Raw genomic sequence first — 27230 nt, forward strand, 5'->3', positions numbered from 1 at the left:
GAATAAATCTTCAGTACCCAAAATGGCCTCTGCATGGCGCTGTGCTCTCAGCTTTTTTCCCCCCTTTGGCTCAGAGTGCAGGCTGCCCTGGCCGTTGCCTCTGCTGCTGCTGCTCGAGCACCCAGCTTCCCCTCCCTCCACCGCTGAGGAGGAAGAGGAGGAGGAAGAGGAAGAGGACTCGTGAGGCTGGAACCATGTCGCTAAGTTTTTTTTTTTTTTTTTTCTCTCCCCACTCTGTCTTGATATGAATCTAATCCAGGGGAAAAAAGGCTGGAGCTGCTATGTAATTTGGAGCAAGTTTTATGAATGGCCTCCTCTAGAGGCTGAAAAACATTGCCTTCCCCTTGTGGCTACAGCTTTAAAGAGGCAGCGTTACGGCTGTCTTACGACAAGGGGGAAATAACACAAACACTTGTTCGGCAAGCTTTGTAGCGCTGAATATTTCAAGGAGTGAATTGAGATTTTTTTTTGTGTGTGTGTGTTTAAAAAAAAAAAGAAGACATCAACTCGTTTTGGATATCGCCGTGTTACATAGATGATCTCGCTGATGCGTGATGACACTTTAAAAAATATATATATATATATATTTTTCATTCAAGTAATCAATTATATATTTTGTTGTCGTGTTTACATAAATATTCCTGAAATGTTTTAGTCACTAGAGGGCTTCTCTTCGGTGTCAGACTTGCTGAGCTCAGCCCCTAACAGCATGTGATGGCCTGTCTAGCGCAGGCTAATAAAGTCATGTTATTCCAATGAAAATAAGATGAAAATTTGTTCCAGTGTGTTTGAACAAGTTTCCCCAAGTTACCATAGCTGCCTCTCTTTTTGTTTATTGGATTAGGTAATACCACAGTGGAAATGGAAGCCTGCTCCACTTCCTCCCCATGCAGCAGATTCTCAAATCACACATTTACAATTACAAGGCAATGGAGGTTGTTATTAATGGCGCGTAGGAATGTCTTACAAGATGGTACACTTTTTTTTAAAAGGAGAAATGTCCTCGCCCACAATATTTGAACTTTCTTTGTTTTGATTTTGTAAATTTTGGAGACATTTAAAAATACCGGATGGTCTGTGGATTTTGAGTGTTGGTGGTTGCGATTTTTATCTCCTTGTTTTAGCTTTATGGAAATAATCTCGACCACTGCCCTGCAGATAGTTAATTCAAAGAATTAATATTGCTTATGTTGTGGGAATAGTGGTCATAAATGAATAAAGATACATATTTTGAACAGAAGGCTAGTTATGCCATATGATTAAGCTTAGATTATATATTTTTCTAAACCCTTGGGAGTCAGTATCTTATATGTATATTCTCTTTTTTAGAGTTTAAAATCTAGCATAAGGGAAATCTATTTTTGTCAGTGTGGAGAGTATTGGGTTTTGTGTCTTCTTCTACCGTCCTCCCTCTCTCTCATTCCTCCCTCTCCTGCTCAAAGTGGTCCACTGTCTCTTTATCAGGCAAGCGCGCAAGTCTGGCTGAAATATGTCGTCTTTTCCCACCACAAGGAAACGCGTTTTTGACACTTCTCATGACCTGAGTCAGTGTGCTGTTCCCCAGCCAAGCGTTCTCACCAGCACAGAAAGTCCCCACAGCCCTGGAAACCCTCCACTCTCACTCCCCCTTCAACCATCCTTTTTTTATGCTGACAATTTTGCTGTCTGAGTATTTAAATATTTCTTTTACAATAATAATAGGTAATTTTAATTACAGTTTTCTATTATCTCCTACTAGTTCTAAACTATTTTCACTGTCATCCAATCCCTATAAAACACGTAGCAGCTGTAATATAAAAGATATAATATAAGATAATACAGTGCAAGCAGATACCTTTTCATGAGTTTAGATTAAGGGCTAAGGACGTCTCAGTTAAGGCTTTGTTTAGGTTTTCAGTCAGTGGTGTGTGGGGACTAGCAGCTCCTGCCACTATAGTGTAAAGATGTAGTGGATAAGTGCAGTCAGATCCTGTGTGCTTATTATACCGGTTAAGATATGTTTGGAAATGTTATATTAATGCGAGGGGAGAAGCGAAAACAGAGTTGTCTGTTTTAGATCAGATCCACAGCGTGTGTAAAAATGTCTTTCATTTAGATCTGTGGAGATTCCCCGGCCCCTGAGGTTGCTACCAGTTATTTCAGTTCACCGCCATTGTTATTGGATGTTAATCATAAACCTGAGGAAAATGACTGCGCCGAGGGTAATGTTTAAGTTGGATACCAGATATTTTAATTACACAAATGAGGGTCAAAATACTCCGTCCAAACGGGCTTGAATTTCGTCTTTGCCGAGTGTTTGGAACTAGAATAGAGTGGTTGTCCACAGACATGTTTGATGTGTTGGAGAGAATTTGAGGACAAGTGGTTATTCAACAGTGCCATTAATTAAAGGATATTTGAGCTGTCAGGTTTTTTTTCGCTGGCTTAAGCAAAAGACAATATTAATTTAGTATATCCTGACTGTAGATGTAACTGTAAATGTCTGCTGATTTCCCCCCTGATGTATTCAATATGGAGCCATGTTGTAAGAGTTTATTTAAATCTTACAATGAAAGGGGAACATATTATTCCCTCTGAATGGGCTTTATATAGATTTAAACAATTCATATCTTTGGGACTAACAACATATAGATGACATTCAATATTTAATTTCCCTTAATCAGTAGCTAGACCTGGAAACCCTAATGTTTTGAAACCCTAATTATATAGTATTTGGTAATATTTTATTGGTATTCTCCTGCTTTCAATTGGTACTCCGTAAATGTTTATTCTCCCAGTCCTCAGTCATGATCATGACCATGTTATGGGTTATTTGTTTTCCACTCGCCACCTCTCATCACCTCAGTCACATGCTACCTGTTGCTGGTGAGTGGTTACCCTCAGTGGGACAATGTGATTGGGTGCAGTGGTCACCCCGTTTGAGCCCCGGCCTTGCCCGCGCAAGTGTGACGGGGTGGTGGCGGCGGCCTAATTGAGCAGGAGATACAATCGGTCTTGGATGTTGGTTCAGCACACGGCCGCCACAACGCCATGGAGTGTGTGTGTGTGTGTGTGTATATGTGCGTGTGTGCGTGTGCGAATGGGTGTCTGTCTGTCTGTGTGTGTTGTTGTAGCCCTGAGCGTTTGCTGGGGTTGGTGGTGTTGTGGAGATGTCTGTAATGGCCTTGCCTGGCGGCGTACATTCATGACTGAGAGGTGAGCGTGGCCCCCACTTACCCCTTTAAGTAAATTGACATTATCAAATTACTGGCTCTTGATCAGAGCCACATGCTATAGCTGCATTGATTATGTCTCTGGATGCATTCCTGTTCATCCCACTCAGACAGAGCAGCCTTGCCTTCCCTCCCTCCCTCCCTCCTTCCATCCATCCCTCTCACTCCCTCCCTTCATATCCCTTCTCTCACTCTTCCATTCTCTTTCTCTTTACTGTCTGTTGCCTTGTCTCTGTCTCCATACTCCCTCTCTATTTTTCTGCTCTCTCCCTTTCTTGATGTCTTTGTCTCTCGCTCTAATTTTCCCTGTCCCTCTGTCTCTCATCCCCAGCAGAGGTGTGTGTGTGTGTGTGTGTGTGTGTGTGTGTGTGTGTGTGTGTGTGTGTGTGTGTGTGTGTGTGTGTGTGTGTGTGTGTGTGTGTGTGTGTGTGTGTGTGTGTGTGCATCCCTCCCTTTCGCCCCAGACTCTCGCGATGCTGCCCTCCCCAGTTCAGCCAAGCACACATATGGTTTTTGTATCCGTGTCATCTGATCCACAGACGAAGTTAGATTCCCACTGTCACCCCAGCCACACGTCTGATTTGTAGTAAATACCGACGCGCTGTAAACTATAGGCTCGGATTTCAGAACTTTCTTTTTTTTTTTTTTCAGGAAAAGCAGTCCAAAGCCCCAGCATCCGAAATAAATCCCTCATCTCGGGGTGTCGACGCACTTCGTAAAAAGCCTTTTCGTCGCAATCGCTCTCGACGAGAACACGTCGTGACCAAGATGTGCTTGGCATCCAGCACGCAACAAACTGTCAGTTACATTTTGGAGGGGTCCTAGGTAAAATTGTGCGTGACAACCCTGAACTCAGCAACAACAAAAAAAACCTCTGTCTCTTTAAAAGCATTCCCTTTCCTGTTGGGGAGAAGGCTGGCTGGCATGCTGCCATTTTCACATAGGCTGAGCTGACCCCATCATAGAGCCTTAGCATAGCAAGCAGGCAGGCAGGCAGGCAGGCAGGCAGATCCCATAGAGAGCACCACAGCCTTGGCCCCGTGCTGGTATTACCTGGGAGTCGCTGCTGCTGATGTCTTTTCCACTGATGTCTGATTTCCTTGGAAAACAGTAAATCTTGTGAAGTTTATTTTCTTTGCAGCATCTGTGTTTTATAATGGGCCTGTTAATTTGTTTTCACTTTGTCCACTGGGATTGCTTTTGTCCGGCACTTCTGCCCCCCCCCACCCCCACCCCCTCCGAACTCCCTCCTTCTGGAAGTGAGTATTTTAATAATGATAGTTCTGGGAATTCGCAAAGGGCCAACTTGACATGACAGCGCTTTTTCTTCAGTGCTTTGGTACAACCATTGTTCCTCTCCTTCCCTCTGCTTCTCTTCCTCTCTTTCTCTCTCCGTCCCTCCCTTCCTCCCTCACTCTCTCTCTCCCTCCCTCTCTCTCTCTCATTCTCCCTGTCTCTCATTCTCCCTCTCCCTCTGCCTGCCTCCCTTTCTACCTTAATCCTTACCTCCTGTGTTCCTCTCTCCTCTTGCACTCGAACATGTCTGGGAAACTTGGACGGGCAAGAAAGGCATGAATGGATGAAACCGTATATATCAAGCTATTCCCAAGTCGAGCGCTCCCCGTCCCTCTCTTGAAAGGCTGCCGGCTTCCCCACAGACAGATGTTGCAGCAGCCGCGGCTGCCTTCTCAAGGCCTGGCTCCCTCCCCAGCCACTTTACAGCATTTAGCACGTGAACCTGTTGAGCCTCTCATCTCCTCTTACCCCCCTCCCCCCCCACCCCCCCTTCATCCCCAACCCCTCCACTGCTCCTCCTCCTCCTCCTCCTCCTCCTCCTCTTCTCTCTCTTTCTTTCTTATCACACTCTCTTGTCTCTGCTGGCCTCCTCTCAGCTGGCCTCCGCATACGTTTGAGATTTATATCTCTTAATAAAGCAGTCATTTAGACTCGTCTCTGAGCCTAAGCAAAGCACATATTTAGTAATGGGGAGTGTGTGTGTGTGTGTGTGTGTGTGTGTGTGTGTGTGTGTGTGTGTGTGTTTGAGAACAGGGGGTGGGGGTGGGGGGGGTTGATTGTTCAATAGAACCCATTACTTTATTGAATGCAAATAGAACAGCTTGGAGAAGGGGAGGAGAGACAGACAGAGAGAAAATAACAAGATATCAGTGACCGGGAGCCCAGGAGCATGCCCAGCCTGGCAGAAGAAAATGCAAATGGGTTCGGAGCGAGCACGGGCCGAGTAGGGGTCAGGTGACATGGTGACCCCGCCGGTCTCCTGGAGCTGCCGGCCTTTCGCGCCGCCCGCCCCGGCCGCACGCATTTGCATTGACGGATCTTCTTTCCACGGCCCTGTCATGTGTCATCTGTGCACTCGGTATCACTCACACACACACACACACCGGTGCAAGCCATTAATCAAATGACGGCTCTATGACCCAGACGCGCTGAGGAGAGGTTAATAGAGGAGAAGAGAGGAGACGAGACGAGACGAGCCGCGCTGGTCTCCCAGACATCCCTGTCCCACTGGGGTCCTGGGGGGGAGACAGACCGTTGGCACGCCCTGACTTCTCACCCACCAAACGGACGTGCTCATGGCCTTCATCAGCCCAGATTAGCCGGGACACGGCAGGGCATTGAATGACCAGAGTAGACAAGACGTTTCTGGTACGAGTTAACCTGCAGGTCATGTGCGTTGTGGAGGGGTTGGGGTTAAGGCAGACAGCAAGAGAGAGAGAGAGAGAGAGAGAGAGATTGACTGAGTGAGGTAGAGAGAGAAAAGGAGAGTGAGTGAGTCCTTTTTAGAAAGATGCTAAATTCATTAAGATTTTTCTTCCTCCTCTTGTAGCTGTGGCCCATCTGAAGCGCCATTATGGGTTTTCAGGCTGCTTCCTGTTCAAATTCCTTTTCTTTTCTGCTGCTCTTCCACACAAAAGGTGCCTGCGTTGGGGGTGTAGTGGTTTTGAAATGTGAAGGGCCCTCGAGAGGCAGACCTGGCGCGGACTGGGCTCCGGGGTTTGTGTAATGTCTCCGGCAAATGCCCCGCTTTTATGGCAGCGCCATGCAGCCTAAATAGCCTCTCCCTTCGCCGCTCTCCTGGCACAAAGCAGGGCAATTCACATCCGCACAGAAACGGGTTAATGATCTAAACCCTCTCCAGAGCAGCGTGGGCTCGGGCTGCCCGGCTTCTTTTGATTCCCGACATAATCGCAATGCTCGCAGCGCTTTGTGCGACGCTTTTGTTTCTCCGTCTCGGGGGCTCTTTACCCACCTCCCCACCACCCCCCCGACCCCCTTCTCCTCCTTTAGCTCACTGGCCTTCACCTTGTAACGCAAAACAAAGGAAGACATTGGAAAACAGTGGCTGGGCCTGTGGAGTATTTTTTCAAGACATTTGCTCGAGGACAAAAACTTGGACTTGAATGGCGGACAATAACACAACATTGGTTCTGGCCACGGGGATGAGTTTGCTTTTTTGTGTGCGTGCGGATATCCATTTGAAAATGATGTTTCTGTCATTTCAAAAGATAATTGAGCTGGAATGTGATATAATTCTTTAGCTACTTAGTGACACCGTTGCCATGGTAACGTAGCAATTGAGGAAAGGAAACGGCTTATGATCCTCCTTTGTTTTCGATGGTTCGTGTTGTAGCACAGTGAAGTGAATAGACTATGTCTACCAGCGTCAACTAAATCACCCCTCTATTATATGATGATCCAGGGGTATGTCCCTGCGTGTGTGTGTGTGTGTGTGTGTGTGTGTGTGGGGGGGGGGGGGGGGGGGGGTCAAACACACGTGTATGTTTATCTGTGTGTGTGTCTTCTATGTCATGCTCTCTGTTTGATCCTGTGAGCCACAGGAGAGCGGGAGAGAAAGTTTGTCCCGAGTCGTCTGACCCCGTCACTGATGTGATGTGATCTGATCAGTCCCACATGTTCATGCTCATGTCTGTGTTTACGCCATCTCTAAACATGACCCCGACCCCCTCAACCCCACACATTCACACAAACTCTTGCCCCCCCCCCCCCCAAACACACACACACACACACACACACACACACACACACACACACACATTTACTCCTGTTTGTGTTTTTGTTTTCACAGCATTTACAGCATTTTCAAAAGCCATTAGCCTACATCAGGCAACCTTTCAAGATTACAGACTGGCATTTGCTTTTGACCCCCACCCCCACCCCCTTCAAAGAAAAATCCAGCTTTGTGCAAATGTCCCTATGATAGTTTGAGGACACGGAACGGAGGGGCTATTAGGAGTGGCTGCTGATTGAAGCTGATGATGAATGCAGGGGTTAGGGGGCGGGCGTGGGGGTTGGGGGTGAGCATGGTCACGCTGCATCTTGAGGTCATTAGCCCCAATCAGCCACCAGACCCCCCCCCCCCCCCCGCCCCCACCTCCTCATCCGCCCGCCTCAGGTGTGGAGGAGTGCCGACCACAGGCGAGATTCCCCCTTCTCAGCCCCTCTCCTCCTCCGCCTGCTTGGCAATCAGCTTAGGAACCCTCTACATCTAATCAATATGTGTTTTTAAAATCACCCAAATATGGCATTCAGCTCCAGCTTGTAATTTTGTGCAAATTAATGTTGTGTGTGTGTTTGTGTGTGTGTGTGTGTGTGTGTGTGTGTGTGTGTGTGTGTGTGTGTGTGTGTGTGTGTGTGTGTGGTGTGTGTGTGTGTGTGTGTGTGTATGTTTGGTAATCCTGTTTGACCTTTTCCCCCAACCGTCTTTGTCTCCTCAGTTAAACTCAACAGTCAGGACTCCTACAACAACTTTACCAACAACAACATGGGCAACCCGCGGCTGTCCCCCCTGCCCATCCTCACCACGGTGCTGCCGCTGGCCCAGATCAAGCAGCCCATGACCCTCGGTACCATCACCAAACGCACAGGGTAGGTCGCCGCCTCTCACGCCCATCTGATGCATTAGAATGAGATTGAAGGATCAGGTGCACCAGGAGGGTTGTTTTTGTTTGTTTTTGTTCTTGGTTCACCAAAAATGCAAGCAGAGGGAACTAATGCGAGGAACCTAAGTGCATTTGGTTCTCGGTTCTGTGGAAAGATCCAGAAGTCAATGCAAAATCTCACTCCCAACCAAAAGCTGTATATCCCCATATATGTATTTATAATTGTCTTCATAACCTTTTGATTTTTGAGTGCATCAATAGTTCCCTATGTGTTCCCTGTGTGTGCGGATGAAGGCCATGCTCAGGATGTCATTTTTGCATCTCGAGTGCAGCTGTGTGACCGCTGCTGTACAGCGAAATGGTATTGTTTGTTGTTTGGCCGTCTCTGTGATTGCAGTGTTTTTGCAATTTACATGCAGACTCAGCTCATCATAATTATGTTAATGGTTTATGTCCATTTAAATGTAATTTACCTGCCCTGTTTGAATGGGAAATCTCCTAATTATACAGACAATGGCAGGGTTATTTGATAACATGACCGCAGACGTTGGACACAGACGTTGGCACGCAGGCTTGTCTCTCCAGTGGATGACACATGTCCTGAGTCCTGAGCAGGTATTCTTTTCTGCGGTGGCCGTTCCTCAGTCAAATAAGCTGTGTTCACGTGAGCCTGACTTTAAGTCAGAGTTAACCAGGCTTTCATAAGAGTGTAGCAGGAAGGTTGGTGGTGCGCTCTCCTGTAAGCTGTGATGGAGCACCATCTGTCTGCACTGGGACGAGCCTGTATTTTGTGTGTGTGTGTGTGTGTGTGTGTGTGTGTGTGTGTGTGTGTGTGTGTGTGTGTGTGTGTGTGTGTGTGTGTGTGTGTGTGTGTGTGTGTGTGTGTGTGTGTGTGTGTGTGTGTGTGTGTGTGTGTGGGTGAAAGGAGGCAGCAGGCATATAGATTTACACCTGTATGAGCAGATCTTTGTCGGCAGCGTGGCTACAGAGAGCACCAGCTGCTTAACCTCCACGGGCCTTCATCTCACGCTCTTCTCCCAGGGCACAGAGGAGCAGGCCGCCCTCCTCAAAGCCTCTCTTCTTGGAAGAGCCGTGGATAAGGACTTTACATTGTGTGCACACACACACACATAGCATTTGTTAGAGGAATCCGTTTTAAGTCAGTGTGTTTGTGTGTCTGTTATGTCTTTGATTATGTATGTGACTTAGTTTTGAGTTTTAATTTTGGTTGGGTTAAAGGTGGGAAGTTGTTGGATATGACGTAATAGTGCGTGCTACAGATTCAGGGACTCTTCAGTGAGAGGTGCAGAGAGGGTCTGTCCCTAGTGGGCCCCTCAGCCACCTCTGCAGTGTGAGCGCATGGACTGGCACAGGACTTGACCCCGGAGGTGACCCAGTTTCCTGAGGACCCCTGTTTGCTGACACGGGGGACCAGTCCACATGCACAAAGAGAGTCCACAGGAAGGACCGGTCCGAACCACAGACACCTGCACAGAACACCAACATCATGGCAGAGGCTCCTCTCTCCCTCTCTCTCTCTATCGCACACTCTCTCTCTCTCTCTCTCTCTCTCTCTCTTTCTCTCTCTCGCACACACTCGCACACTCTATCGCACACACTCTCTCTTTCTCACACACACTCACTTCTACTCTTCATCATTCTTTCTCATATCAGACTCATTATTCTGACTCTCTGTCATCATCTCTTTGTCATTCTCACTCAGTGTCCCCATCGCTCTCCACCCCCCCCCCCCATCTCGTACCCCCAGTTAAGCACAATCTGCCTGCCTGGCTACGCGTCCCCACAATGAACCGAGTGTTTACCGCCCACAGGAAAGAGACAACTAAGTGCGATGGAAGCGCTAGCCCTCGCTGAACTCCTCCTGATGGCATTCTGTGCTTATACACCAGCAGCACGAGTGAAAGGGCTCTGTGCAAATGCAAGAGGCTCCTTTGACCCCGCAGATGTGCCCAGATTAGTGTAATACGTGAAATGATCTGCTTTGAGGCCATTGTCTCATGATGGGCTAAAGCGCCCAAAGTGTGGAAATGGCCTTAAGAGCCGCAGCGGTTCTGGAACGTGCCGGGGGCCCCTGCGTATGGCGAGTGTCACGCCGGCTGGTCTGTCCGGGGCCCATTTGCACAAATCACCTTGTGTTTTAATGGCCCAGGAAGTGCAGCATTAGGCCGACGGGTTAAGAGATAAACGTGTGAAAGATTATTCTGTGGAAGTGGGGTCGCTGGCCTCAAGGCCATTTATGTGCTTCACCCACCCACCCATTTATGTGCCCCACTCACCCACCCACCCACCAGCCTGCTCACGCTGCTGCTGCTGCTGCTTCTTCCTGCCCTCTATAATGTTTGCATCTCCGTATCTAACCGACATGACATTGTTTCCATTAAAAGCCCACACTCATACGACAAACTCATTTTGCCCTGGTATGTTGTCTTTGTTTTATTGTGGCCCTTGTATTGTTTTTCCCAACTTCCTCTTTGTATGTGTGCGTGTGTGTGTGTGTTTGTTTGTTTGTTTGTGTGTGTGTGTGCGTGTGTGTGTGTGTTTGCGTGTGTGCGTGTTTGCGTGTTTGTGTGAGTGTATGTGTGTGCGTGTGCATGTTTGTGCTCTCCATTTGAAGTGTGGATATTCCCTGCTGCTCTCTTGGAACAGGAAGACACTTCAGAGGCCAAGACAGAGGAAACAAAAAAGGAATCATTTTTCTGTCTCTTTTTTTTTAATTTTTTTTATTGCAGATGGGAAATAATGATGTACTAAATAAACACTAGACCTGGCTACTACCCACACCCATGCTCCTGATGCCTGGCTATTGATTTGTAAGGAAGCGGAAGTGCACCAATGGTCTCATCTAAATATAAGCCAGAAGGCCCCTTTTCCTAAGGGACATGCACAGCTCTCATTTATTTTACATTGGCCTTCCATTTACACAGCTGGATATTTACTGAGGCAACTCTGCTTAAGTACCTCACTCAAGGGTGTAACAGCGGAGGGCCACCGGGGGCCCCTGGGCCCAGTGTCCCGCTGCTTGATCATGTCCGTCCGCCACACTCGTTTGGGTGATCGTGTTTTTTGTGTGAACATAACTCCTCCATTACTCAACGTCAAACTCACAAGAAAGTACGAAAAAAGGAAAGTAAAAGCTGGGGAAAAAGATCATGAAAAGTTCAAACGGACTTCAGCTTTGCCGATGTTTTTGGTTTTTCTCGAGTGCTGTGCATGTTCATAATGACAGTTTGACTGGTGGCATCTTCCGTCACAAGTAAATAAAAAAAAAACAGACCTCCTCAGGTTATCCTGTGCCGCGCTCGCCAACAACAACATCCGAGACGTTGAAGACGTCCTTGGTGCGTCTCCCCAGCCGGATGGGGGTTGCATTATTGCCGTGCGATGCTTTGGTTGGCCTCGGCCCCGTCTACGTCTGCGCCACGTGTTTGTGTTGGCAGGATGGGCCCTCTCAGTCTCATTCCCGATGATCGCTTTTGGGACGGCACTATTTGCACTAAAACTGTTTGTGCAGATCTGTCACTACCAGCGAGCGCGCATGATAAACACACCGCTCACAATTACGCGCACTAACTCATTTAAACTCCTGCAGCGTGCAGCCTCCCCCCATGGACATCTCACACGAAAGCAGCCATTTTGTTAATGGAAAAACAGGGAATTGCCACTATGAATTTGTTGACTTTGGCTAAGCATGTCACTCATATGTGCAGCCTGTCAGGATATCATTTCATTCTATTAACCTGTTTAGGTGATTCAATGAAGTTACAAGCCACAGACCCCACGTTGGTTTTTGCTGTCTGTGTGTTGTGTCATTTGGAAAGACATGTAAATATGCTTTATGTTAACTGAATGCCCAAATGGCTCATATAATAATGGTTTTTCCATCTATCTCTGTGTATCTCTTCCCTGTCATGAAGACCCTACCTCTTTGGGGCAGGATGTTTTTCCATTAAAACTCCATGGTGAGTTTTTCCAATTCCCTCCCAGCATGCTCTGCTTTCTATTTCGCTTTCAGTGAAATGGCTGCCTTCATTAATGTGACTCATTCATTTCCAATCATTTAATTTTTAATTTGAAACTTATTAAATTAATTTTTTATCTGCCAGTTTCAGTATCTCAGAGGGATGGTTTCTCTTTGGGTTTTTTTTGTCCTGTGGATATGTTAGTCAATACATTGTTACAAGTTTATGTACTGTGCCATTTATGAAGTCGTGTGCAGAAGCACTTACATTTTTGGTATCAGTTTTAGAATGGCAGTTTCAAGCCCAGCAATAAGATTTATTGCCAAATTCTTGCTTAAACAAATAAACACGTGTGTCACTTTTGAGTGTTGACTGCTATTTACATGTGATAGAGGGAACTTAATTCTGTCTCTGAACATACATGACTATTTGACTACAAAGAAGCACACATGAGTGATAAGTAAACATTTGCACTCGCATACACAATGTGTCATTTCCTAGTTACAGCGATTACAATAGTTAGTAGTTCTGCCTCGAATATAGGCAAAATAGCAACAAGTTATGTCATACCATGTCGAAAATTCCTGGTCTTGTTTTATGGGCTCTTCTGAGTAGTACGTAAAGGAGGGTGGTTTTGCTTAATATGCAGACTTTTATTATGTCATCGATCACCACTTGCAGTGTTTTTTAGTTTGCTTTATTATAAAGCATTTACCTCAGTCATCCCAAAACAACAAACAGGCCTGTATGCCCCTTTGTGCCAAGTTCTTTTTTTTTTCTGTTTAGAGTCGTATAGCTTGTATATGGTTGTGATTAAAACTGCATGTTGAGAGAAGGGCAATGGCCAAATGTGGTCTTTTCAGTTTGCCGTCTTTACTGGACATGAAATGTGGGCAGATATCCACATCTGCTGCACTTTTAATTTATTGTGAAAGTGTTGCTTTTTCATTGGGGAAATACATGACTAATGATAAAAAATGACAAGTGTAAGCCATTTTTTAGTTGAATCTAATGTTGTTGGTCAAATCTAGAATAGCAAAACACCTTGCCTGGGATTGTAATTTCAAAGTATGTTGAATTTCAATGCACCATGCCTAGTATAAATGTTATTTTATTTAATGTGTGCTTTGTAGCATCTGGAACTATAATGCCTTCTTTTTGATAGGAGAATATTCCCTGACTGGTGAGAAATTGGAAGTACTGATCTAAAAGCAAACCTTTTGTCTCCTGGGGGACATTTCTAGCTGGGACGCGGTGAACACTCCAACAGCAGTCGGAGCGCAACTTTTCCACAGACACTCAGCCCTGTGTGAGATGTAAGATCTGAAACAGTCAGCCTCTCTCAATACTCAAAGGGGGGGGGGGGGGGGGGGTGGAGGGAGGGGGCCAAAGTTAAGTCTCTGTCAGTGCTGTCTTGTGAAATAAGATGCCTAGGAGCTTTCTAAAGAGGGCCCATTTTGACAGATTCACTTGTGTATAAAAGATGGAGGAGCGAAGTGAAGTGAACCTGCCCTCGGACTCCCGAGCTGCCAGCGTCTTCTCTTTCAGATCTCCAAATGAATAGCATGTGGTGCCGTCCTCCGCTGGAGTGGCCCTGGGCCTGGGATTTGCCTTTTGTTGTGCAACGCTCATACTTTTTAATTGAAGAGTTTTTTTTTCTCTCCTCTTTCTCCTTCTCCTTCTCCTCCTCCTCCTCCCCTGCTTCTTCTGCCGCTTCCATTCTTTCCGGCAAAGTCCCTTAGTGATTCCAAGGGAGTGTGCTTTTCAAAGGTGCACCATTAGCATCAGAAATCATGCCCCCACAAAGTAGCTTCCTGTCTCTTTATGTTTAGATTAAAAACAGGGAGATGCACTCATGATCAGGCATCCACTGCATTTCACCTGGAGGACAATCCTGATTAGGTTTGATGTCATTTCTGGTGAATATACAGTTATTTAGTAGTTTCAAAGATGAGCATCAGACTCTTTGATGATAGGCGGTCAAACAAACTGAATGCAAAACAAAGAAATGTGAATATTTGAAATGTGAAATTCACTAACTAGAATCGCTTTGAAATTAATTGAATTTCAATTCAACAGTATTTGTATAGACAGAGTGAAATACATTGTAGGGCAGCATGCAACTTTGTTTAACCTTAGGCTGTTCAAATCGACCCAAGCCCACACAGAAATATATAAAAACATCAGTGGACATTTTGAATGGGGGGGGGGACAAATCGCATCAGAATATCTGACCTCCTCAGTGGAGCTTTGATAGCGGCAGGGAAAGGCCCTGAGTTACCTGGGGCGGAGCTTGCCTTTTCTGCTGATGAGTGCAATGACGAGAATCAGTGGAACAGTGGGGGCTCTTTATACACACACAATTCTGTCCCTGAACCTCATCCATCTCTAGACTTCAGCACATAACACGAAAGGAGAATGCTGTGGAACTTGAGCATCCGTTGTTTGGTTACAAGTCCAAGTGCATATATCGTGGTGTTTTTGTCCCTCTGCAGGTAGCCATGTGTTGTTTGTTTTGTGTTTGTGCCCTATCGGAGGTTGTTATCAGCTAAGTTAGCTAATGTTAGCTGTCGGCTGGCACTGCTTAGGCCTAGACATTAGACATACCTTGTCACTGTGAATTCATACAAGCAAAATCTCAGCTGGAATGAAGGCTTTAAATAATTCATTTATTTAAAAAAAAAATACAGCAGATGAGTATCCATGAAGTTGGTTGAAATGTTAATTGCAATGTAAGCTGTAGTGCCCTATGTTGCTATCGGCTAAGTTAAGTCACCCCATTAGTTGTTGGCTGGAGGTAGTTGAGTGGCTAAACCAAGCTATCTTTGTCACTGTCATATTACCAGATACCCTACACCTGCCTACCTAGCCTACACCTAGCAGAGAGAGTAATGTCTCAATAATCAAACGTTCCACTTTTCATTTCAATGCGAATAAAAGAGGGACGAAAAATGACAATAACAAAAGAATGAGAGGAAGATCACTATACGGGATCAGGACAGACATGGTTGAGTTGTGTCGATCCCTCAAAAGAACTAGGAGCAGAAGTAGCACCGAAAAACAAGCAAAAAAAGAGCCATGTTGTGTAATTGAGCAATCACACTAATAATGACTTTGAGTGATGTGCCCATGTTCTGCTTTTAAAAGCTTTTAGGCACATTCCCAAAACTGTAGCTCCACTCTCCAAGCGAGCTAACTATATGGTGGGCCACAGCTAGTCGGTGAGTCAGCGCCCCATTGCGTGTCTGTTTACTGCAGGGCCCCACCAAGAATAAATGGAGGCATCCACCGCTCCCCCCCCCCGCCAACCCCTTGGACAGCACCTCATGTTCAGCCCCGGCGCTCTAATGTTGAGGGACTTTGATGGTGGACATTGCAGATTGAATTATGCCCTTGAGGAAAAGCTATTAGCTCAAGTCAAGAGTCCTCATTTGTTAAATTAAAAGTGGAAATGACATGCGAGGAGTCTTTTCAGTGAATTAGGGCAGACAGAAAATTCTGAGTGTCCTCTGTTTAAAAGCAGTAACGCACAGAAAATGTCAAAGGGAGAAGGAAGGAGGAAGAGGAGGGAGGATTTGGCTGCTGTTTAGTAACATCCATCTACCCGTCTGCCCAGCTCTCTCAATGTATTTAGGGCTCATAATTTATTGATATTGGGTTTCATTTTTTTGTAAGTTTACTCTCCACGCCCATGCCAATATAATTCTTTTTTTCCCCTTCTTTCTTTCAAAACGTTCCCTCTTGTGTATATGCTCTCCAGTGTGACTCCAAACCCTTGCCCGCCTGAGCATTGCCTTTCACAGGAAGAGAAACCTCAACACTTCCAAGCCACTTCAAGTGCGACCAGAAAGGAAAAGAGTGATTTAAAATACAGACGAATAAACTCTCCGCGGTCGCTTCACTCGGAGAACCAGAAAATTGAACTAAACTGTGATCTGGCTATTGACAGACACTGCCAGGGCCAAAGCCTCCTCAAAGGAGAGTTTAGCATAGTTGATCAGCATTGAAACCTCAGTGGGAAAACAGCGTCAAGGTTCCCTGGAGACAGGGCTCGGAGCCAAACCTGCCCCCGCATTATAAAACCAGTCCTGCAGGCAAGACGAAAGGCTCCTTCCTGTAGCGTCCTCAAGTTTTTACACACACAATATGCCACGGGGCTGCACAAATGATATGGACCCTAATACAAGCCTTAACATAACATTATTCCTGGTTTTACTTCGCAACATGTTTTTTCGGGGGGGGGGGGGGGGGGGAGTTTAAAAGAAGAAGGGAGTTCACAAAAAAGTAACATACCAATAGTGGGGTATCATTTCATGTTGGCTGCCCCCAATAAACGGTGTATGGTGGGGGTACGTCAGTCTGCGATTTTATAGAAATTAATGTTAAGTCATTTTAGTATCAGGTTGGGTTTCCTGAGCCTATTGGAAGCAGCTGACCACAGCCGTGGCGGCCTAACATCTTTTCCTGTAAAGGGAGTCCATCAGAGAGGCACTCCCCCAGATTAAACACCCTTCTCCATGGCTGCTCCGGCCTCCACCTGACTCCCACATCATAAAAATGGTAATCTCATTCGATTTGTCCGAAAACGTCTCAGCGTCTGTGGCGGCCAGTGAAGTTTTATAGCCGACTTTCAATCTTTTTTTTTTTCCTTTCCCCTCTTTTTCTTCTCGACTTTATTTCTTTGCTTCGTTTCTTTCTCTCTCTTTCCCATTTCTTTTTTCGTCCTGGCCTGTGGCTGTTGGAGAAGGGGAGGGAAAGGGATCAGTTACTGAGTGAGCAGCCTCCCATTCGGTGTTCACAGGCGTCTATCTAACCCCTGGTGGTAATTGTTTGATATGTGGATGTTATTGGGGAGGAGGAGGGAGGCAGGGGTGGAGGAAGAAGAAGACGGGGGTGGGTGGTAGTGGAAGCAATCCTGTGCAGTGTTCCTGCTGAACTCTTTTAACATCCTGCAGAGGCCCCGGTGTGTTTGGTTAGTGCCGTATCTTCCCGGCCGTGCTGAAAGACGAGGGCCCAGAGAAGGCCGCGAGCCGGGCCCGAGCCAAGGCAATATCCTGACACCGCGCTATCTCCCCCATCATCCCCTGCTCACAGCAGCGCGGCTATTTGGTTATTCAGACCCGCTCCCCTACTCCAACACTAATAAACACAAGCCACTAACAGTCTCTTCCTCAATGTGTGTGTGTGTGTGTGTGTGTGTGTGTGTGTGTGTGTCTGCGTGTGTGTGCTTTGCTTCAGTCTTTTTCTTCCTCTCTATCATCTTCACAATCATCCCTCTGACGGGCGCGGGGGCTAAACAAAGCCGTCGGCATCAGTCGTCGTCTCGGGGGTAATTTACAACTCACTGACAGCTTTAAGGGAAGGCAAGGAGTGAGAGTTCAGGCCGGCAACAGGTCATTCAGCACCTATTAGCAGGGCTTGCTGGAGGACGAACCCTTCCATCCAACCACCTTAAGTTCTGGGTCTCGGGCCTAGCTCTATGGTGAAATCACAGGGTGCTGAAACACACACTCCTCCATGGGCTGTTTGTACTGATAGAGCTCCAGCCAGGATTCCTTGTTTTTTTTCCATGCTTATGGAGCCCAGTGTCTCACCAGCAAGCTGTTAGACAGAAATTCCTCCCACAAAGCCTTTGACCAAAAGTATAGCTTTAATTGGCCAGTGGAATCTTTCTTTCCCTTTTGCCTTGAGACACCCCCGCCCCCCACACACACACACACACACACATACACACACACACACCCACCACCTCCATCAGTCCCCTGAGTGAGTTCAGCTCGATGTGACCTTTCCCCCTCTTAGACTGGCGCTACTTCCGGGGGAAAAAACGACTAGTGCTCGGCCAGTCATGGCCACTTACATGGCTGAGATGGAGAGGGAAGGTTTTACAGTCGGGGTTAGTTATGAGCTGGACAATGATATGGCCGGCGCTACTGTTCGGTGATGACTTCCATATGGAGACCCTATCACAGCAAAGAAGCCTTTTCCACGCCGGGTTTCATCAAAACGTTTTTGGCATGCAGAATAATCCAATAACTCCTAATAAATTCTTTTTAAACAGCTAACCCAGAATGAGACCTTAGGAGGCAGCTGGGAGGCTTGAGTCAGGGGCCGATTTAAAAGCAAATGACAGCCATTATGTGGCACTCTGACCCCATATACTTTTAGAGTGTGTGTGTGTGTGTGGGTGTGTGGTTGTGGGTGTGTGTCTGCACATGTGGGTGTGTGTGTGCACATGTGTGCTCATATGTCCATACATGTGTGCAAATGTGCCTGTGAATCCTTTCGGCTGTGTGCAGCACTATATGTATGTGTAGTACCCAGCTGTGTATCAAGCGCAACATAGCCGGTTTGTTTGTTTATTTTTTTCTTCTTAATGCGAGAGATGTAAGCAACAAGCAGCATGGGCAGAAGGCAGACATTGCAATGAGCGTTGCATCTGGTAGTCCGTAGTGGTTAAATCTCTAACTCTAATTTTGTAAGCAAACATTTTATGCAGAATATTTGTAGTTTAACAGAAATGTAGTTTTTTTTTTAATGTTTGTGTATATTCTAAAATAATTATTGTCATCAAGTTTAATCACATTTTGTGTTATCTGGAATACACACATACGTACACACACTATCCGTATAATAGCTTCCACGAACAGCCATTTCAAGTGGGTGTGTTATGTAATCCTTTGTTAAGTATGCAGTACATTAGCAGTACCTAGAATTAAAACGTGTGTATTACACATTATTTTCTGTGGTAATACTCTATAGTCTGATAAGTAAAAGAGGGAAATCCATTCTATATACCTTGTATTTCTTTCCGAGGTATGAACTTAAGGATTAGTCCTTGTGAAGTGTACATAGGACCCAGCTGAAATGCTGACCTGACTCAGTTGCTTGTTGAGAGAGAAAGGTTGACTCTTAATACATCACTATACAATACATTAACATACATACAACACAGCTGAAAGCCTGGAAGGGGCATAAATGCAAAACACAAAGGGATTAACAGCAATTTGATCATTTCAAATAGCAGGACAGGTCACAGTTCAGTTTGGTATTTAAAATGGCTCTATGCGGATTCATTTTGTGTTTGATGCGTCTGGCATTCTAAAGTATCGCACTTTCGGAACATCTGTGTCCCCCTTTGCTCGTGTTTACTTCAAAACATACACTCACTCACATTTATCGCATTAGTATAAAAAGGGCTGTAATACAAACAGTTTAAGATCCTATCACACTTATAAAGATGTGATGTTTTATCCAAGGCAGCATTTAGGGCTGTAGTTCATGCTATAATATAGTGACCATAAAACTCTAAATGGTTTCCGGAATGGGAAGGAACATTGGCAATTTTACTGGCAATGTAAACTCTTCAACTGTTTAGGAGCTGATAGTGCATTTTTATGTTTATAGACTTAAAGGATGGAATTTGATTAGAATTATTATGTTTTTTGGATAGGGGAAGGGTTGTGGTTTAGTTTGTATACATTTCCAAGAAGTGTGTTTTTGTTCATCTCTGGAAGGTGCTGTATTTGTTGCATGTATTTTGTTTAGTGTCCACAGACAACATTTGTGTTTTCTTTTTTGGTTTGTCGATATTTAGAGGTTCTTGAAGAAAGTCATTTGTGTTTGTGGTCACCATTACTTTGATTTATGCATCTAAACTCTTTCTCTCCGTCTCTCTTCCGACTGTGTGTTGTGGTTTTCAGTTTCAACTCCAAGAAATGAAAAAAAAATAAAAAAGAATGCACGTTCCCCTAGAGTGCTAGAGCTGCTCCCTGTCCGTCGCCTGTGGAGTGGCTGTCTTACTGCTGTTTCACCGCACTCACTTCTCCTCTTGTGTCCCGCAGCAAAGCCAAGCCTCCGCCCCAGATCTCGCCCAGCAAGTCCAGCGGAGGGGAGTTCTGCGTAGCGGCCATCTTCGCCCCCTCTCGCTCCTGGTTCATCACCAACCCCAACATGAAGAGGGAGAAAGGTGAGTAGCACTGGGGCCTGGCCATTGCAGTAGCCCATTGAAAAGCTGGTGGCAACACACAGGTCAGAGTTCAAAAGACGGACTCTCGACAGGTTTATCAGGGGAAGCATAACAATTAGAATTACAAGAGAATGGCAAGGTGACAGCTACACAATATGCTTTTGGCCTGATGCATAGATACAGTGGAAATGAACAGAAGTGACGTGAAGTCTCCCCTCACCCCTCCAGACCAGTCCCGCCAGTCGGTGGTGGAGTCCCTCTACATCCTGAGCTGCTATGGCAACCTGGTGGAGCATGTCCTGGAGCCACGGCCTCTCAGCACGGCCCAGAAGATCAGCGACGACACGCCCCTGGAGCTCAACACCTGTCCACGGGCCTGCTGGACCATGGCCCGGTACGGCCCGATCCAAACACCGCCGCACTTCCACTGTGCTCACCATAGTCACCACACACATTCTCTCTTCCCTGCACACGCAGGACCCTTCCGGTCATGCAAAAATAATGTATTTACACGAACATTGTACATGAACAGAAGGATTGGCCCCTTGAACCATATGGGCATATGTCACATACAATGAGGAAATACGATTGAGTGATATATGACTGAGATGGCTGCTGATCGAATTTCTGAAAACAAATTGATGCATTACATGTCCTCTACATGCGTTGATGCATTGAGAATTGGCAAGGCAGCCAGGCTTGGGGGAATTGAGTCCATTTTCTCTCAGCGTGGGGCTAGATTGCTCTATACGTCTGGCGTTTTGAGATGTGCTTCCTAAATTGATTTCTGTGTTTGTTTTGAGTAGGACGCCGCAGTGGAACGAGCTCCAACCACCTTTCAACAGCAACCACCCATTGGTCCTGGCGTCAGACTTGGTGCAGTACTACCAGTACCTCCTGGCTGGCTGTAAGTGGACAGTTGTGTGTGCGAGTGTGTGTGTGTGTGTGTGTGTGTGTGTGTGTGTGTGTGTATATCTGTGTGTGTGGATGTGTGTGTGTTTGTGTGTGTGAAGAGTTTTGTGCATTAAGGCATGTCCTTCTGATTTGTGTTTTCCTTTTCCTTTGGGAGATGTTGGCTCTTTATTGGTGCCACATGCTGAGGGGGACCCTTTCAACGTAGCGTTTCGCCATCTTTCCCTCCCTCTTCTCTCCATTTTCCCCCTGCTCTTTCACCCTGCCTGTGGTCACGTACATATTTTCTCACTACTACTAGCGTAGTAAGATATGCTAAACATACTTTGGGCTGCTGTGAGAGCGTTAGCTGTTTCAGGACAGACTGTCTCTTTGAATAGGATTTGACATCAGTGGCTTTTGTCCCCCTCTGTGAGACACGATCACAACGCTGAATTAGCATAGCGATCAAACGATGCCAATTAGCGCGCCTCAGACCCTCCAACTAAATAACAAGCACAGAGAGACTAGCGGAACGCTTTAGCTTGACGTCCGCTGCCCCACCCGAAGGCCCCTCCAGGGCCACGGGCCCTCACAGATGACCAAACACCCTAATACCTCCTGAATGAGCGAGCATCGTAGCGTTAGCTGCGATTAGCATAAACACATATCAGTAATTAGCTCCCCAAGCCCCGCAGGGCGACGCTGCACATTCTATCTCTCTCTCTCTCTCTTTTTGTCTTTCTTTCTTCCCCACTAAACTCCAAATGGCGCTCTCGGCCCTAACGGGTAGAGCGCTCTCCAGAATTAGCCGGGACGGACAGCTTCATCTGTGTATCCCACCGCATGACATCTCGAGGTCAAAGCAGCACTGGCAAGCTTCCATGCGGCTCCGTGTTCCACCAGAGGGGCTGTTGTAATGAGCTGCGTTCAGTTTGGTTAACATGAGCATCCAATTAAAAAAAGTCATCGTTATACTAATGCAGCTACCAACCCGGCGCAGTGTAGGTCAAGACTATCACACTCATTAAAGGTCATGAAGGAATTTCATTTTTTTTTTTACGTTGCCCTTGGCCTTGGATGTCTCAGTGTTTACGACCTGTTTACCACCTTCGATTCCTTCAGCCCGGAACTGATTCAGCAAACTCCCTTGTCTGCCACTCGTCTTCTGAAGAAAAAAAACCGTTTCGTGTTCGGGAGGTTGCCATGAGGATGGGGACAGATCAAACTCTGTGATGGCAGAAGGCCTGAGCACGCACGCACACAGGAACCCCAGCCTCGTCCGCCCACCCACGCCCCTCTTATCAGCCTCTCGTTTTTCCTTCTAATACCAGATGAAGCCGTGCCAACAGGCGAGAGAGAGAGAGAGAGAGAGAGAGAGAGAGAGAGAGAGAGAGAGAGAAAGGAAGAGATAGAGAAAGGAAGAGATAGAGGAGAGAGGGATGGCTCAAGGCCCAGCCTTCAAGAGCAAGGAAGGCTGAATGTGTATTGTCAGTGTGTGTGTGTGCGTGCGTGTGTATGTGTATCTTTTTGTCTGTGTGTGTGTGTGTGTGCGTGCGTGCGTGTGTATGTGTATCTTTTTGTCTGTGTGTGTGTGTTTGGTGCGCGTGTGCGTGCGTGTGTGTATCTTTTTGTCTGTGTGTGTGTGTGTGTGTGTGTGTGTGTGTTTGGTGCGCGTGTGCGTGCACGTGTGTGTGTGTTTGTGTGTGTGTGTTTGTGTCTGTGCATGGGTGTGTGTGTGTGTGTGTGAGAGAGAGAGTGATACTGGATCGCTCTGAGCGTATTTCTCCAAACGCATATACGTGTGTGTATTTGTCTGTATGTGTTTTTGTGTGTGGTGGGATTGTTGCTGAAGTCTTTGGAGGGGGTGGGGGTGGAGGAGGGGGTGGAGGATGCTCTGTGATTGACACGCTGGGGCTGCCGCTCTATATTGGATGACCCGGGCTGATTAAAAATGCAGCATGCGGACGGGCGGGTCAGGGGAGCTGGAGCCTCGCGGGCGGGTGATAAAAGCAGCGGTGGCGCCACTTCATGGTCACTATCTCCACCTGTCCATCTGCCCACGGCTCTCGCAGCGCTCAGGAGGGGCAGCCTTACTGCAGCACAGTGCGGCGCATGATAACAGCGTCTGCAAGCACACATACACAACACACACACACACACACACACACACACACACACACACACACAGACACACACAGAGACACACTTTAAAAAGACTAATTTACACAGACACACACAGTGCATTACTTACACACACACCCCCCCCCCCACACACACACACATGCACAGACACATAGAGACACACTTTAAAAAAACACACACACACACACACAGTGCATTACACACACTCCCACAAAGACACACACACACACACACACACTCAGTGCATTACTTACACACGCGCACGCGCACACACACACTTTAAAAACACACACACTCTCACACACACACACACACACACACACACACACATAGAGATTAGTGTCTAATAAAGAGGAAGCCCTGACCTATAACTGCGGAGGAGGGCAGCTGCGGCAGAGGGTGTCTGCAGAGCAAAGAGCTGTGCCCCAGCAGAGGGGAGATTCTGCAGCCATGGCTCGCTGCTTAGTGAGGGAAAGAGGGAGAGTGAGCCACAGAGCGAGGGAGAGAACGCAGTAGGCTAGAGAGAAGTCTGCTGTCTTGCAAAGGTGTGGTGGGGTTTTCGAGGCTGGGAGGTGTGTTTTTGAGCTTTAAAAGGTGCAAGGGAAGGTTTTAGGGTTGGCGGGTAGAGCCCAACCGCAGTGTTTTGATGGATGTTTGGCTTTGCCCGTCACTTCCAGCCGCCTCTTCCTGCACGCCATACATTCCCCTGGCCACACACAGGATTGCATTTTTACCAGGGGGGGATTTTGTTTTTTGTAACGCAAACGGCCAATATTTGCGTAGCTGTCTGCTGTGTGCGCTCAGACACCTCTCCTCAACCACAGGGCCACGCTGAGCAAAACAAACCCCCACCCTAACCCCTTGCACTGAATAATTTACCTCCCTGCTTTGAGACGGACGCCAGTCCCCCCCCACCTCACCACCCCCATGGTACCTGTCATAATGGCTGAATTGTTGACCGCCAATTTGCAGTGCCTCCAGCCTGCCTGCCTGCCTGCCTGCCGGTAGCCTTGGTCCCTCATCAATAGCCCCCTAATTGCGTGAGTGCGCTAGGGGCCGGAGACTGAGAGACTGAGAGACTGAGAGACTGAGAGACGGGGGCAGAGGCACTGGAAGTAAGGCGAAGCAGCGGCGCCATGCCGGGGTCAGAGGAGGCGGCGCACAAAGCAACATCCATCTCAACCTGCAGTGACCTCCACCCCTGCACCACTGTGGCCATATGGGTCAGCACCTTCTGGCCTTCCAGAGAGAGGGAAAGAGAAAGAGAGAGACAATGCACAATGTATTTGTTCTGTCTCTAAATACCCTGCTGCTGCTACTACTACCCCCACCACCACCACCACTCATCTTTAAATGCAGATAACATCATTAGCCTTATCTTCCACATGAGCTTCCCCCTTTACCCCCCTCCCTCCCTCCTCCCGCAGCCCTTAGGGTGACTCCATCAGCGCCCAGGCCCTGCCTTTGTTCTCCATGCTACCTGCTGCCCAGCCCAGGGAGAGACCTGTCAGTCACGCTGACCCTCCTGACTCCCTCTCTGCCCGAGCACTGGCCACTCTTAGGGCAGGCCACAGCCAGAGCCCAGCTGCTCCTTAAGAACAACATGCCCTCGCCATGCCACTGAGACATGCAGAAAGTGCTGCGCTTTTTCACACATGAAAGCACCCCGCGCTAGATGTTTTATAATCGACATTAATCTGCTCCCTCAACCATCAACAGCACAAATATCCATATTTTTGCTTTGATTAATGAGTGGTCTGTTTGAGTGGTGTTTACCCAGTGGAATGGATAAATATTATGCCTGTGTTTCTTTTCCTGCGCAAGCAACTATTTAGTTGGCTTATGGCAACAGAACATAGAACTTTTAGCTCAGCTTATGTAATTGCTAGGCCTTGGAGTACGGCTGCCCACTAAAACAGGCCGCTTGACCTTTTGTCACACGCACTGCAGTAACTGTTCTATGACCTGTGTCAGTGTGCGCTGCAGCGGTACTTTAAAAGGGATATTGTAATATGCTAGTGCAACAGCGACTACAGCACTGTCGTAACATTTAGGTAGTGCGGCAGCCACTGCACAGAGCATGTGTGGAGGTGCAGTGTGTTGGTTATGGGTCCTAACGGTCGTCCAGCGCCTGGTCAGCTGGTCGGCGGAGAGCCTCCTGCCAAGTAGCTCCAGAGGGCCCGCGTGTGTTTGCTGTATCTGCCTGGCCCCAGGGATGGCCGGCTCTCGCCCTGGCTGGAGCCTGAAGCCCACTGAAACCCGAGCCACAGAGCCAACAACTGTTCCCCGGCTTTAATAATTAAATAGCCAACAGCTATTGCCCCCCAGGGTCAGAGGGCAGTTGTTGGATTGTGTGTGTGTGTGTGTGTGTGTGTGGATGTGTGTGTGGTGAGGGGTGATTAGAAGGTAACACAGACTGGCTTTGTTTCACCCCATTAATGGACAAAGCCGGTATCAAAGCACCAGCTCAGAGCTCACGTCTTTAGGTGCTTTTATCACACTGAGGTGCCTAAGTGTATTCTTAGTCTATCTGTTTTCTCTCTCTCTCTCTCTCTCTCTCTCTCTCTCAAGCTTTCGTTCTCTTGTAGTTGTGGTTTCTGTGATTGAGTGACGGTGTAAGGACCCAGTTTGTGAGTAAGAGAGGTTGAGTATCTGTTACCCAGAGTGCTGTGAGTGTGATGTCAACCTGGCGTAGTGTGTTAGAACACCTGGTTCACAGCACATCTGAGAGAGCGAGAGCGGGAAAGGGAAACAGGGAAACAGAGAGACCGTATGTGTCTGTGTGTGAGGGAAGGAGGGAGAGAGAGAGAGGGAGAAAGAAAGAGAGACCGTAAGTGTCTGTGTGAGGGAGAGAGAGAGGGAGAAAGAGAGCAAAAGAGGGAAAGAGAGAGACCGTATGTGTGTGAGAGATAGAGCGGGGGAGAGGGAGAGAAGACAAGGAAAGAGGAAAGGAAGCCCAGATGAAAAGTTGACAACTTTATTATCGGCCCGCCACATGAAATACATGCTGGCCAAGAGACATGGCCTAGCCCCGAGCCTGGAAGAGAAACGACTGATTCTGCACATTAGTCTTCATTCTTGGCGCCTGCTTATTCGAGCCTGCAAGTGCTCCATCTGTCTCTGTGTTCGCTGTCTGTGCTGCAAACACACACACACACACACACACACACACACACACACACACACACAAACACATGCTCCCTCTCACCCCCACCCCCTATTTCTCTCTTCCCCTGATATGCACACACATGCACTCTAATGGTGCTCACTCACTTCTCTCTCTCTCTCTCTCTCCCTCTCTCACATGCAGTGGTGCCTCCTGGAAGCCCTGGCCCCATCACCCGCCACGAGTCCTACGACAGCCTATCCTCAGACCACAGTGGGCCAGACGACGAAGAGTGGCTCTCTCAGGTAAAACCACTCACAACCCTCAACAAACCACCAACCCCCCCAAAACAACAAAACTGAGTCAGAATCTCCTCTGAACGTCGACGACACTCCCAAGGGGGTTTCCCTCAGACTCTAGTCTGCGTAGCCCCATACGGTCTCAGTGGACTAGGAGGTCTGCAGGTACTGTAAAGTGTCCAGTTTTTGTCATCAATAATTCCTCTCCCCGTTTCACATGCATCTTTAATGAGGCAAAATGTGGCCCACTTAGTCTGTGGCTCTTGCGGTTGGTGCCAAACCATTCTGGCCCCTCTCACCTCCACCCACCCCCTCCAAAACAAAAAGGGCTGATCAGCAGGATTATTCCCGATGTTAATGGAAAACACCGCGCTGCAGCTTAAGTCAGCAGCAAGCACCTTTATTGGGCCGACACGGAGGCTTTTACCAACATCAGGTGTAAAGAGCCAGCCAGGGTGTAGGAGGTAGTTATGTCCTCAGACGTGGTGTTGGGTTACTGAGGGACAGTGTCAGGTTCAGGACTTGTTACTGGTGTCAGTGTTTTGCATGGTGCCCGTCCTAAATTAGAGCCGTTGAATTTGTGTCCGCAACCAAAAAAAAAGAAATCAATGAAACCCTTTTCACAACAAACTCAAGCTAGCGGTCTCTTGAAGCAAGTGGTGTTTACATGTGTATGGTAATATTGTCCAAGCGGCTTAAGCCGATCTCG

At 47.3% G+C, this 27230-nt stretch overlaps 1 protein-coding gene across 5 annotated transcripts in view; it reads left to right on the forward strand.

The window, feature by feature from the left end:
- bcas3 (BCAS3 microtubule associated cell migration factor) overlaps positions 1–27230 on the forward strand; it is a 243483-nt gene that overhangs the window by 59606 nt on the left and 156647 nt on the right. For all 5 annotated transcript variants that reach the window (XM_012824095.2, XM_031573597.1, XM_031573595.2 and 2 more), the window contains exons 16-20: positions 7967–8117; positions 19956–20080; positions 20309–20474; positions 20887–20987; positions 26427–26527. In XM_012824095.2, the coding sequence (XP_012679549.1) occupies positions 7967–8117; positions 19956–20080; positions 20309–20474; positions 20887–20987; positions 26427–26527 (644 nt within the window). The remainder of the gene's footprint in view (positions 1–7966; positions 8118–19955; positions 20081–20308; positions 20475–20886; positions 20988–26426; positions 26528–27230) is intronic.

Source organism: Clupea harengus, chromosome 9 (assembly GCF_900700415.2).
Source record: "Clupea harengus chromosome 9, Ch_v2.0.2, whole genome shotgun sequence".
Lineage (NCBI taxonomy): Eukaryota > Metazoa > Chordata > Actinopteri > Clupeiformes > Clupeidae > Clupea > Clupea harengus.